This window comes from Heloderma suspectum, chromosome 1 (genome assembly GCF_057233095.1).
Source record: "Heloderma suspectum isolate Gila_16-S chromosome 1, 16-S_ref, whole genome shotgun sequence".
Taxonomy (NCBI): Eukaryota; Metazoa; Chordata; class Lepidosauria; order Squamata; family Helodermatidae; genus Heloderma; species Heloderma suspectum.
The window spans coordinates 332,361,643-332,374,793 of record NC_139458.1 but is presented as its reverse complement, the minus strand read 5'-3'; the positions used below and the strand labels follow the sequence as shown (position 1 = coordinate 332,374,793).

Below are 13,151 nucleotides of genomic sequence, written 5' to 3'. Positions count from 1 at the left end.
GGCTCGCAAGAAGAAAGGACCTGTTACGCCCACAGCCGCATTTCGTTTCTGTCTAAAGGGCAGACCCCGGTTAGCGCTGGTGCAGCCAGGTACTTTTGGACCCTGGATTTAGAGCGCAATCCTACCCATGTCTACTAAACCCCCTCCCCAAAGGCCTGCAACTCCCAGCTTGCCCCAACCAGCATGGCTGGCTAGGGAACGCTGGGAGTTGTAAGGTTTTTTTTCTATCTAAACATGCATAGGATTGTGGAAGTAATGGCCGCACAGGACCCACCCACTTTAGATGTCCATGTGTATTACTTCAGTTGTGAAGTACACAACGAATGTTCCCTCACCACCCCGTGGTCATTCCATGATTTACAACTCTGCTTTCTGTATTCCTGATAATTTATGTATTTGTTTCATTTCTCTTCCCCCTCCCAACAGGAAAAGATACGTTCCAGTAAGCAAGCAAGCAACTGTTTGCTAACCCTGATTTTTTAAGAAAAGAAATACTCTGAGCATGTGGAATTTCTCATTTTAAACTTACTTAAATCAAGGCAGCATCATGACTACTAAAGGAATAAATAGCTAGCTTCTGCTGCCTGGTGCTAAATACATTTACTTGGGAATAAACACCCTTTCATTGTACAAAACGATACAAATTTTTAAAGTAAAAACAATAAGCTGAGCATCTGTATCAATATGCATGCCCAGCCAGACACACTAACTATAAAATGTTTTAAAAATAAGAGAAAGGATGCTGTAGTGAGAAGAGTCAGCCCTGGTGGGCTCCGTCATACCCATGCTGATCCAAGTGCTGACACCAGGCCTGTTTGTCACTGTCCCCATCACTTGCTGTTCTCTGGGTGGTCAGTGGGGTGGGGTGGGGTGGGGTGGGGCAGGGGGCTGGATTTTGGCCCCAAGGCCAGCCCTAGTTGCACCACTATTGCAGCAGAAACAACACAGTCTTGTCTTAGGGCATCCTAAAACTATTTTGGCATAAGCTTTCATGGACTATAGCCCAATTTATCAGATGCACAGAATATTATGGAGAGTTTCAGGTTTATATACAGTACATGGGCGGCAGGGGGGGACTGGGGACGGGATGGATTGTAAACATTGAAGTCAGAAGGAATTTAAATGCAGAAAGTACTGATAGTGACAATCACGTGACTAACAGTGGCAATTTACAGTGCAGTTGTTGCTGATAATGCAAACATACTGGCACTAAGTAAGCCAATTAATACGTGTACTGTGATAAAAGTCCTTTATTCCTATCCAAGCCTCTGGTCTTAGAATTAAACTTGTTGATGAATTGTGACTCAGCAGTCTCTAATCCCCCTCTGAAGTTTCTTTGCTCCACAATGGCCACTTTAAGGTCAGTAAGAGAGTGTCCTGGGAGGCTGAAGCCCCTAGTTTTTGAATATTGCCATTTCTGATATCAGATTTGTATCCATGTATTCTTTTCTGTAGAGACTGGTCTGTTTGCCTTATATAAATGCACATGGGCATTGTTGACAGAAGATAGCATGTATCACATTGGAAGGTGAGCAAATGAATGACTGCACATACTCTTCCTGAGTGGCAGCCCTGTTACAGCAAAAACAATGAAGAATCTTGCAACACTATACAGGCTAACATACTTATTATGGCATAAACGGAGTGGCACTTCCATCCTCCCCACCCTGGCATTCCCCCAGGAACGCCCTGTTTTCGCCACTCCGTGCTCCTCTTCCAAGCGGGGACCAAGGGGCTGTTCCGTGCTGCCTACAAGGCAGTGCGGGAGGGGATGGAGGTTGGTTCCCGGGAGCCAACCTATCCTATGGCCATCTAGCCGCTGGCTAGCGGCCATAGGATTGCGCCCTAAACTTGTTTAAAAATGCGTAATACATTTCTTTGCCTTTTATGTGCCTCAAGACTCTTTGTTGTGTCCATTCTAGGACTCAGACTCATATTGAAAATGTGGATTCACATGATTCCAGGGCTTAATTTGAGATATGTCTTTTCATCTACTGAAGCAGACAACACCCTATGAGAAGAACTATAGTTTTGACTGTAGAAGGTATCAGGTTCAATCCCTGGTGACTCCAGGTAGGGCTGGAAAAGATACCTATTGAAACCCTGGACTGAATAACTACTGCCAATTATTGTAGACAATACCAAGCTGGATGGACCAACCGTCTGGCTTGGTTGAAGCCAGCCTCCTCTGTGAAAGAATAATACGTGCCATCCAGATGCCATAGCTCAGTGGTATGGCACATGCTTTGGATGCAGGAGGTCCCAGGTTCAATCCCTGGCATCTCCAGGTAGGGCTGGAAAAATTTCTGCCTAGAAAGCTGCTTCCAGTCAGTGCTGGCAATACTGGGCTAGATGGATCCATGGTCTGACTCTGTATAAGGCAGCTTCCTATGTGCCTATGAACACATACAGTGGCTTTCCCATGCTACTTGTTAGCTCTCTCAAGGCTTCCCCACTGACTCTTCTGAAAATTAGTACGATTTGCTACTATTGTGGGCTTTGCTTTTTCTTCACCTAGCAAATAAAAGTATTTTATTCTGTCCAGATGCAGGCAAGAATTTTGAGGCAGCAGACGATGCAGTTAGGCATTATTTGACCTAGTAAGATTTCAGTAAGTTTAGGCAGGATCGGGCTGCACAACTTGAGTGATGTTCCACAGTCAGTTCTAATGAGGTAGTCAGCTTGTCCATGCAGTTCACTACCTAAGACACAAAATACGTACCATGCAGATTATGCTATCGCACCTTGGTTGTGTATTCATAATGTGTGAGATATTGTTAATCATATAGCGTGCATGGGGCTTTACAGAGTACGAAAGACAGATCCCTGTCCTGAGGCGCTTACAATCTAAAATTCCACCTGGAGAAACAATGGAGGAGGGGAAGGAAATGGAGGTATGGATAAACATGGAAGTAATATGTGGTGGTGTTTCAGTTACACTTGTAACTGATTCACAGGAAGGCACAGGAACTAAGTGGTTGTGCCACAGGTTTAATGGAAAAGTTTTAAAGAAAGCCAGGAGAAACGGTGGAGTCTTTTCAGAGAGCAGCTAGGAGACCTCCAGATTGTTGAAGGTTGTCATGGGCAGAGATATATCAGGATAATAGTGGAGAGGGGGGAGCTTTTAAATATGAAGTGGGGGAGAAAAAAACTTCAAGTTAAACATATGAATGCATAAATTCCTTTATTGAAAATGTTGCGATAGCACTGCATTACATACATCAAATATCCATCATTTCTGAAGGGTCACAGAATTTTGATAGGACAACACTGTTTTGCATATAGAACACAAATGTTTCAGATATGCTCTGACAAGTAAAATATAATGGAATAAACTGCACGTAACAGTAGTGAAATATGTCAAATATCAAAAACCTTTTGGTTGTAATGCGCAAATGCCCCATCGTAAAACTATCTTTTAGAGGTTCCTGGAGCATCTCTGAAGTGTTATGCTAATAGCAGCTCATAGTTGCGGTGAAAATTTGTCAGAGTAGCATTGATGGTAAGAATACCTAGTGGGAAGAAGTGAAAAGCTTAGCTCTCAGGTATTTATTAGTGCCCTAAGGCATGATGAATTGTCTACAAGGCTATTACTTCTGTGTAGGGGGGTTATGTGCATACCTTCCATGTATACCACCACATGTGACGGATGCATACATTTTCTGTTTTGTGGTATGTGCATGCTGCAGTAAGCCCCAATTGTCAGCATGTTTGCCACAGCATCTACACATGCCAAAATAGATATGTTTGTGTTCATCCCATGTGATTGTGTACATAAAGTTTTGTCCACAACTCTTACTTCACTGTATTAGGTTTGTAACTTATACTGTGACCTTTGTATATTAAGAGCCAGTGATGCTTTCAAAGGAAATTTGCTATTTCCTTTTAACTTCTGCAGATAAAACAAAACCAGAAAAAACAAATACTCTTCCAGCTGATCAAGTCATATAACAACACGTAGAAAGTGAAGGAATATGAACACTATTTGCTAGTAGGTCAGACCCCTTATTCTGATTTGATTCTGGCTGGTCCTAGTTATTTCCATGTTAGCTGAAGTGATGGTATAATGAATGGGACATACCTGCTGGGAAGCACCAGCATTTTATGTTAGGTTGCAGCCTAGGTTGGGACATGTGCCTAAAGAGTGACGTACAGAGTACTGACCAGTGCTTTTTATGGAGTACAGAAACACATCTATTTTTTCCATTCTACATGTTGACTTCATTATTTTTTTGGAGGCACAATCCTATGCATGTTTATACAGAAAAAAAAGTCCTACAGCTCCTAGCATTCCTCAGCCACCATGGATGGCTGGGGAATGCTGGGAGCTGTAGGACTTTTTTCTGTCTAAACATGCATAGGGTTGTGCCCTAAAAGGTGTGTCAAGGGCCCAAAGTGTTAAGGTAGTATAAGCTTTGGGAGGAAATGACAGCATTATCTTTCTAATTCTTTTTCTAACCAATATATTTTTATGAGAGGCAAATAACCAAAACGGTTTACCTTTTTCAATTAATTTGCAACACTTAATTCTTCTTATGGAGGGAGCAATCCTATGGCTGCTAGACAGTGGCTAGAAAGCTATAGGATATCTGGCTCCCCCCATTTCCGTGCTGCCTCGGAGGCAGCGCAGAACAGCCCCGTCCTCCATGCTCGCAAGAGGAGTGCGGAGCAGCCGAAAAGGGGCATTCTGGGGTGAGGAGGGTGGAAATGCCTGTACTCCAATGTGTTGTACAGCAGCCTCCTCCCCCACTCAGCTCTCCCCTGGCTACACAGCCACAATCAGCTGTCTAGCCAAAAATGCAGGGCAGGAGAAGCGTAGAGGGAACGATCCCCTCCGTGCTTCTCCTTCCCTGAATTGGATAGGTGGTCATCTCCGAGTTTGAAGACAGCCGTCTATCTGAATAGGATTGTGCCCTTAATTTACCAACTGAATTTAGGCCAAATGTTCTCAAGTACTGCTTGGTCCAACCAACATGTAAATGTCATTAAAAAATTTTTTTTTAACCGGACAGAAATGCAAGTACCTTGCTATAAAAGCAGAAGTCAACCACTGTTTTACAATATTATTGGAGAATGAGAACGTTTTTTTTAAATGGCTATGCCAGTTTGGCTTGACACTAATATTATTCCCTAATGAAGAGTTTCAAGTATGACTTAAAAACCTATTTTCTGTCGTACAACAATGTTGCTCTTTCTAAAGGCATTTCTGTCTTGATAACTGGTTAAAAACAGGATCTTGTCTTCTCCAACATTACCACACAACCAGACAGGTATATTTGACAACTGGAGCTGAAAATGCACCTATCTCAAACAATCCAGAATATGTTCTGTCAAAACTCATAATTAGAAGTAACAAAAATGTTTTGTTTACAAAATAAAAAGCAAAATATAAAAAAACAACCTAAGAAATCAAATGATTCATCACCACTGCAGAAGACATCTACTTTAATCAATACATCTTTCTAGCAAATTCTGAAATTTGAAATATTAAAAGAAAAATACATGCCTATACAAAGAATAAATATATCCCTTTAAAAAAAACTTCCTTTAAGTGCTGTATACTTAATTTCTACTACTTCGTCATGGAAACCACCACTATATCCTGTAGAATTTGGTAACACAACTTTTCCCTCTTTTTGGTTTTCACTTTCACTGAATAAAAATACACAAAGAATGTACTATACAGCTCTGTGGTTTTGCACAGTATTCTTTCACAGTTACAGAAAATAATGATGCTGCTTTAAACAAACTTGTATATCGCAAATGCCCTCCAGAAACATCTTGCATCCATGTTGTAGGAACATTGGCAGGGCAGGAATAAGACATTAACGATGTAATTTTTCGATGTAGAAGTCTCTCCAATTTTGCCTTAAAACCTTCTTGTGAAGCCACAACAGCGGAAAAGCATGTTGTATTGTGATGCTGTCTACATTCTGATTTTCAACATCCACTCACTGAGTGCTCAGTAAACTCAAGTCCAGCTTTTTAAGGCAGCAGGCACGTCACTCAAATGTCCATATTTCCACATCCTGTACAACAAAGTCTTCTTTTTTGGACAAGATATCATTATTGAATGTGCTGCAGCAGTTGCTCCGGCCATGATACAAATCAGCATCTAGCCATAAACCAAACCTACCACTGAAAGGAGAAAAAAATTAGATGAAAACTTTCATTTGTGCAGTTATATGCTTTAAAACGTTGGCCACAATCCAGGAATAAGTTATGCACGCTTACGTTCCATTTAATACAACTGGATGGTTAAAAATGTGTTTTAACTTTCTTCCAGTGTTATCAATAGGGCTTAAAAACGTTGGTGAATCATGCCTGTTAATTTTTAATCAGAAACAGATATTCACTGACAGCTCAAGAAAAGGAATGCGTAAACATTCAAACAACAGTCTTTATCCAGATATATGGAAACACAACAGTAAGTCTCACATGCTGTGTGCATGGTTCTGATCTCAATGGACTAGAGCAAACACATTTGATTCCTTTTTTTTAATCGGTCTGGGTTATTTAACGGAAAGGTCTGTTTCTTTGTCTACAACCCAATGCAACTCCACGTGCATGCAAGCAAGAACACACCTAAAGTTGTTGCTCAGTGTAGCAGTTCTGATGGGTGAAGAGACAAAGCCATTTTAAAAACAATTTGCCTTTTCAGTAATGGAAGAGGCTGTACTACAGTTCTCACCAATGTGATTAATAAACAAATCAAGTAAAATTTAAAAAAAACTTACTCTCCACCACCAAGTTCTAATGAAGTTACATCTCCATTGATAAAATAGGTGTTTTCTCCACTCCACTTAAAAACCTAAGGGAGCAAGGCACAGTTTCAGTAACAAAGCTACTATCACACTAGGAAAATTGCTTCTGAGTATGTTGTGAGCGACACTATGAACTTGTTAGGAGGAAGGGATGGATGAGGGAAACTTAAAAAAACCATGATTTGTATTTGTAATGAATCGTCTTGAACTGCAATGAACTCAATAAACTTCTAAGTAGACATGCATAGAATGTAATGAATTTGATGGGGAGGGAGCAATTCATGCTCAAAGAACAAAGAAGAAGAAGGCTGCACAATAGATATGGTTCCTGATGTGTTTTGAGGAAGCCTCTTATCAACTGAATGTTTAATGTAATGCTTCTTGCTAAAAACTGCTTGATACAACTTTTCTACTTCAGCTCACCTAAGCAGTTGGAAGTAGAAAAGTTGTCCCAAGCATTTTTTAAAGCAAGAAACATTAAACATTCCTTACTGTGCAGCTGCCTTCTTGTTTGTTCTTTGATTTTATACAGTCGTTATTGATCCTCTCTATTTGTGTGTCAGTTCATGCTCCCAGGCCTGAATGTTATGGTTGCAATGTTATGGTGTGCCTCTCTCTCCTCCCTCATTTTTCTAATTTCATTTACCCACACCAGATAGGCTGTTTTCTGACAGGCTACTGTTGCTGCTACCAACACGTACCACAGAACCATAAAACACACACTGAACCATCCACAAGAGCAGAACTGTCCAATGTTCTCCTCAAAAGCTATGTAAGAAATATAGCCAGTCTCAGAAAATTCAAATTCTGAACTAAGTATTTTATGTGTTACATTTGTATTTGGCTCTTCCTTCAAGATGCTCAGAGTAGCTGATACAGGACTCTCTCAGGGACTGTCCCATTCAGACACTGACAAGGCTGAGATGTGTTTAGCTGTACCAGCATCTATATCATTAGGCCATTATTTTGGCCCACTGAAAAATACATTAAGAAATTGTAAGAAGATGTAACTTTTGTGCAATTTATTATTTTAAAATCGCATTTGCAAGTTTTAGTAATGTTTCAGGTAAACAAACATACTGTGTAAGTAAGGGATTAAGTAAGTAATAACCATACCTGGAAAAGAGGATTAAATGTGTATAGGAAAGTCTCTCCAGTGCCATAATAGTGGTCACTAAACCTGAAAGGATGCGTTGCATATGCCCCAAATATCTATCAAAACAAAATAACTGTTATAATACTTCAAAAATTTTAAGGCAGACTTTTTTTTTAGAACATTTAGCAAACAGGATTTTTTATTGATGGCCGCTCTGTTAAATACTGATGAAAAGCCTTATGTCCCATATATTATTTTATAAGTAGTATGAGCGCAGTTCAGAAATGGATAGATGCTCCATGTCTCCAGCCCTGACAGCCCATACTTCTCCAGCTTCCTCTGCCAGCATCCACACAGAGAAGCAGGCCCAAGAAAGTGGAAACATTCTAACATTCCTCTTCACCCCATCCCATGTCCAGATGGTTTCTCTCTTGCCATGGAAAGGTCACCAGTATTTTACACTATCCCTGCAGCTGGGAACATTTCAACAAAGCAGAGCAGTGGGATCATCAAAATGTGCTTATTGTGCAACGGGAATTTTAAAAAGAACTCAGAACTGGATAAACACTTGTCACACTAGGAGCCACTCAGATGGGTTTTTCTCACAGAAAGAACCTAATCCAGCCTAGGCTATTTTCCCCTCTCACTTCTACTGATATACTTAAAACATGTACACATAATCATACGGATTCTGTATGGTGCCTAACCTGATTGTCCATATCTTTGATGACAAGTAGGACTGGACTATCTAGAGATGCTGATTTACGGTACAGAGTTTTCAAGCTGGTTCCATGTTCTTGTGTGCTGTAGACAAGCCTCCATGGATATCCCTGAACTCTTGCTGGCAGGCGCCGGGCAAGCTAGAAGGTAAAAGAAATTGTTATAGTTTAAAACACAATATATTCCTAATACCACATGTGTCACTAGAGATTCGTTCTATCCAGTATGAGAATTGTACAATTTTACCCATAATCAGAGTTGTACTTTGGTAAAATTAAAAAACAGTCTGTTCTATAACCACATGTGGCAAATGTGAAGGATATGTGGCAGGACATATCGTTATTCATATTTATTTTTTATACAAGGAAGATAAAAGATAAAATCATTTCTTGTGACACAAAAGGAAACAAAGTGATGGGGAGGGAAAAAAGAAAACAAGCGAATGGGCAGAGCAACCCTAACCCCCTCAGATGGTCCCAGAGTGGTTAGGAACGGGAAGAGGTATCCCCTCCACCAGTGCAGAGCTTCACTGGCAGAGGTGGGCGTCTGCCCCAGAGACCCCAGTTATGCCTACAGAAAGTTCCGGTGGTATTCTTGCCAGCAGTAGGCAGCGGAGGAGCCCCAGATGGGGGTGAAGGAGGTGTGGGACAGAGGCAAGATCGGACTCTGAAGCTGGCTTAACTATTTTTCCCAAGCCAATTTGATGGCAGGGGGAGACAGCAAGGAAATAGTGAGTCTTTTCTCTGCTCTGGCTGACCTGGAGCCAGCCGGGCTTTAGAAGTGGAAGCTGAACCCCAGTTAGGATTGCACTGCCAGCCACCAGTTTTTAAAATGGCATAGTTTTTATAATGGCCAACCAATAGAAACAGTTCAGGCAGCTCCTCTCACAGCCAAGCCAGATGGAATGGCTGCTAGAAAATGAGAATGGAAGAGCCAAGGGTTTTACACACTCCACAAGATCATACACTTGTCCGAACACCACCTCACAATCTGCTTCTTCCTTTCCACTGTCTAGTTCCATCCCACCTCCTTCAGTATTGGACATTTTGAAGGGCAGGTGAATGATCAAAATATTGACATGCATCAGTGCATTTAGAAACATCGCTAATCTTAGCCAGGATCAAAATGGCAGTGTGCACATCTGAGCTTTTCCAGTCCTCCTTTTCCATTGAATCCCTCCCCATCCCTGGTCCTAAAAGTCAAAGGATTCATTGGAGTGGTGTATGCCATGGGGGTGGGGAGGAGCCTTCCATTCAAACACAGGCACTTTGGATCTGATCTTGTATCTGCTAGCAAAAGGTAAATATATGAATTCTAGAAAAGCTGACTACTCCAGTATCCTCGGAGCTGGATAACTGCATACTGCCAAGGTCCAGTTCAAAATCAAGGACTGTGAGAAGGAAGGCAACAAGTCTTGCAGCAACGACAGTAAGTTAAGGCCAAGTTACCTGCTCTACGTGCATATTTTCTAAGAGCGCACTCTGGTTTTTTAAGACAGGCAAAGCATCTTCATCATGGTCCCCATCATCTTCTTCACAATAGCTGCAAACACTCTTTCGGCGTTTTGCCTCTTCCACAGTAATAATCTAAATAGAAATGGGGGACAGTTTAAAAAAATCTTAGTCTGATATTATTTCTTCCAAAATGTTAGATTCGCGGTAGGCAACATTTTTATAAGGGAGGAAGTGACCCTTACACAGGACTAGAGAAGCACAAAAATAATGGGCTGTGCCCAATGTAACTCTAGCAGATAAAGTACAAGAGGTGGCGTTATTCCACTAGCAGATTTCTGTTCCACTAGCAGTTGCGTACGCGCTGCACGACAATTAATGCAACTTGTGCAAGCAAAATGATAATGTAATGAAGCTGTAATGCACTGTTGTATTGGCTCCAGGAGCGTAACCAAGTCACCGGTAGCGTTAGAAGGGCCTAGAGATCCATAATGCCTTGCTTAAGTTCATTACTAGTGCAATTCCCTTGCTAGTAAAGCCTCTGAGAATGTGAAGATGAGTCAAAGGCCGATAATAGCCGCCTCAGTGCATTCCTTACTAATGAGTAGAAGGCCTTATCAGGCCGTGCCTGAGAAGTGAAGCTATGTGTTTATGCTGAGCTGCAGGTGGCTGTGCCGAGAATAGGGATGGCGGAGAATTCCACCACGGACCCCAATGAGATAGTGGCGGAACATCACTACTCCCCTCCCCCTCCTTCCGCATCCTCCTTGCGGCGACCCCACAGCACCAGCAATACAGCTGCCATTGCCGTGCCATATTGCTGGCTGAGGCTGACTCCGGACGCAAAGGGCGTCCACCATGGCATTTGTGGCTGTAATAAGAACCGGACATGGAACAACCGATTGGTTCAAAATTGGGAAAGGAGTATGACAAGGCTGTATATTGTCGCCCTGCTTATTTAACTTATATGCAGAGTACATCATGAGAAACGCCGGGTTGGATGAATCACAGGTCGGAATTAAGACTGCTGGGAGAATTATCAACAACCTCAGATACGCAGACGATACCACCCTAATGGCAGAAAGCGAAGAGGATCTAAAGAGCCTCTTGTTGAGGGTGAAAGTGGAGAGTGCAAAAGCTGGTTTGAAACTCAACATTAAAAAAACTAAGATCATGGCATCTGGCCCCATCACTTCGTGGCATATAGAAGGAGAAGAAATGGAAGCTGTGACAGATTTTTTCTTGGGCTCCAAGATCACCGCAGACGGTGACTGTAGCCATGAAATTAAAAGACGCTTGCTCCTTGGGAGGAAAGCTATGGCAAACCTAGACAGCATAGTAAGAAGCAGAGACATCACCTTGCCGACAAAGGTCTGTCTAATCAAAGCTATGGTTTTCCCAGTAATAATGTATGGCTGTGAGAGCTGGACTATAAGGAAGGCTGAGCGCCAAAGAATGGATGCTTTCGAACTGTGGTGCTGGAGAAGACTCTTACGAGTCCCCTGGACTGCAAGGAGGTCAAATCAGTCAGTCCTAAAGGAAATCAACCCTGACTGCTCATTGGAAGGACAGATAGTGAAGCTGAAGCTCAAATATTTTGGCCACCTAATGCCAAGAGAAAACTCTCTGGAAAAGACCCTGATGCTGGGAAAGACTGAAGGCAAAAGGAGAAGGGGACGGCAGAGGATGAGATGGCTAGATAGCATCACCAATGCAATGAATATGAACTTGAGCACGCTCTGGGACAGAGCGCAGGACAGGAAGGCCTGGCGTGCTATGGTCCATGGGGTCACGAAGAGTCGGACATGACTGAACGACTGAACAACAATAACAAAAATTAAACTGCACTTTTTTTTCTTTTTCTTTTTGATCACCTGAGGTGCAGAAACAAACTGCAATAAAAAATGAATAAATCCAAAGTTTTGTAATCTGGAACAAACCACCAGTCAGACATTTCCACTAACATCAAATTGCAATGTACGCTCTGGGAGAGAGTGCAGGACAGGAAGGCCTGGCGTGCTGTGGTCCATGGGGTCACGAAGAGTCGGACACGAATGAACGACTGAACAAGAACAACAATGTTATGCAAATATAAATCTGTAGGAATGATATTCAAGAGACAAATGGTTCTTCACAGCTACTCTCTTGGAACCCAGAGATAAACGTACAACTATTGGAAAAAAGAGCCCAATCTAGAATTAGCTTTAAAGTTATATTTCAATGGGTGAATTAAACACATACTTAAATATCTCTCATTGAAATCATAAGACTTGAAATACTTAAATTTGGCTGGGATTATGTTCTTCGTTTTGAAAATGTGGTTTGGCAAGGAAGGGAAAGGCACAGGTGAGTCTATCCCTAAATTAAGAATGTGTGTGCACCTCCAGACCTTTTGAAGGGCTTGTGAACCAAGGAGCATTTCTCTTGTTTTTGGTTTCAGATGGACTCCATGATGACACTAAAAGGGTAGGCTGCAATCAATATGAAGACACTCCTTTTTTATGGAATGACTCTATTGTTTAAGATTGGCCTGCAGGACTCCTTTGAACCTGGAAGAAACTGCCTTAAAAGGGCCCGTTTGTGATGCTTAATTAACAAGTGTTCTGTAAGAACAACTTTGAGGCAAAGTGTTTTGTGTTTTTTTTTAAGTGATTGATATTATAAATTCTCTGTCATTTATCCATGCTATACTAGTTTATATTCCTCCCACATGGCCACTCATAGGGTGCTTCCTTTTATAGCGCCATCTCCCTGCCTCACTCATGGAATTTTATGGGGGATCCAGATGACAGTGTCATTCACTTCTAACCCTCCCATGTTTTCCCACTGCTTCTTCTGGGTTTTTTCTTCCTACAGAAAATCTGTTCAGGATGAAAAGATGGAATAGCTACACAATGGCTTCTGATGGTTAGTGCTAGGACTCTCAGGAAGCACTCATACAACCACATCAGTAACTAACAAAAGTTTTCCTGTAGCAAAAGGTTTTATGGTGCTGGAAATCCAAATTACACACACACACACACACACACACACACACACACACACGGCCAGTTTGCATGATCAAAATAAGCCACCATGGCTTAATTGAATTGCACCACGGGTTGAGCATGTGCGGAGCAA

General features: G+C 41.8%; 1 protein-coding gene across 8 annotated transcripts in view; it reads right to left on the bottom strand.

The window, feature by feature from the left end:
* Window positions 1–3,166: 3,166 nt before the first annotated feature.
* The window catches only part of NCOA7 (nuclear receptor coactivator 7), a 96,630-nt gene continuing 86,645 nt past the window's right edge, over window positions 3,167–13,151 (bottom strand). For 6 of the 8 annotated variants that reach the window (XM_084827463.1, XM_084827462.1, XM_084827464.1 and 3 more), the window contains exons 12-16: window positions 10,029–10,166; window positions 8,568–8,720; window positions 7,881–7,976; window positions 6,738–6,811; window positions 3,169–6,138 (exon numbers count right to left, since the gene is read on the bottom strand). In XM_084827463.1, the coding sequence (XP_084683589.1) occupies window positions 6,003–6,138; window positions 6,738–6,811; window positions 7,881–7,976; window positions 8,568–8,720; window positions 10,029–10,166 (597 nt within the window). In that variant the 3' untranslated portion in view covers window positions 3,169–6,002. Of the gene's footprint in view, window positions 6,139–6,737; window positions 6,812–7,880; window positions 7,977–8,567; window positions 8,721–10,028; window positions 10,167–13,151 lie in introns of all 8 variants that reach the window. The other 2 variants (XR_014786677.1, XR_014786676.1) reach the window with 2 other exon arrangements.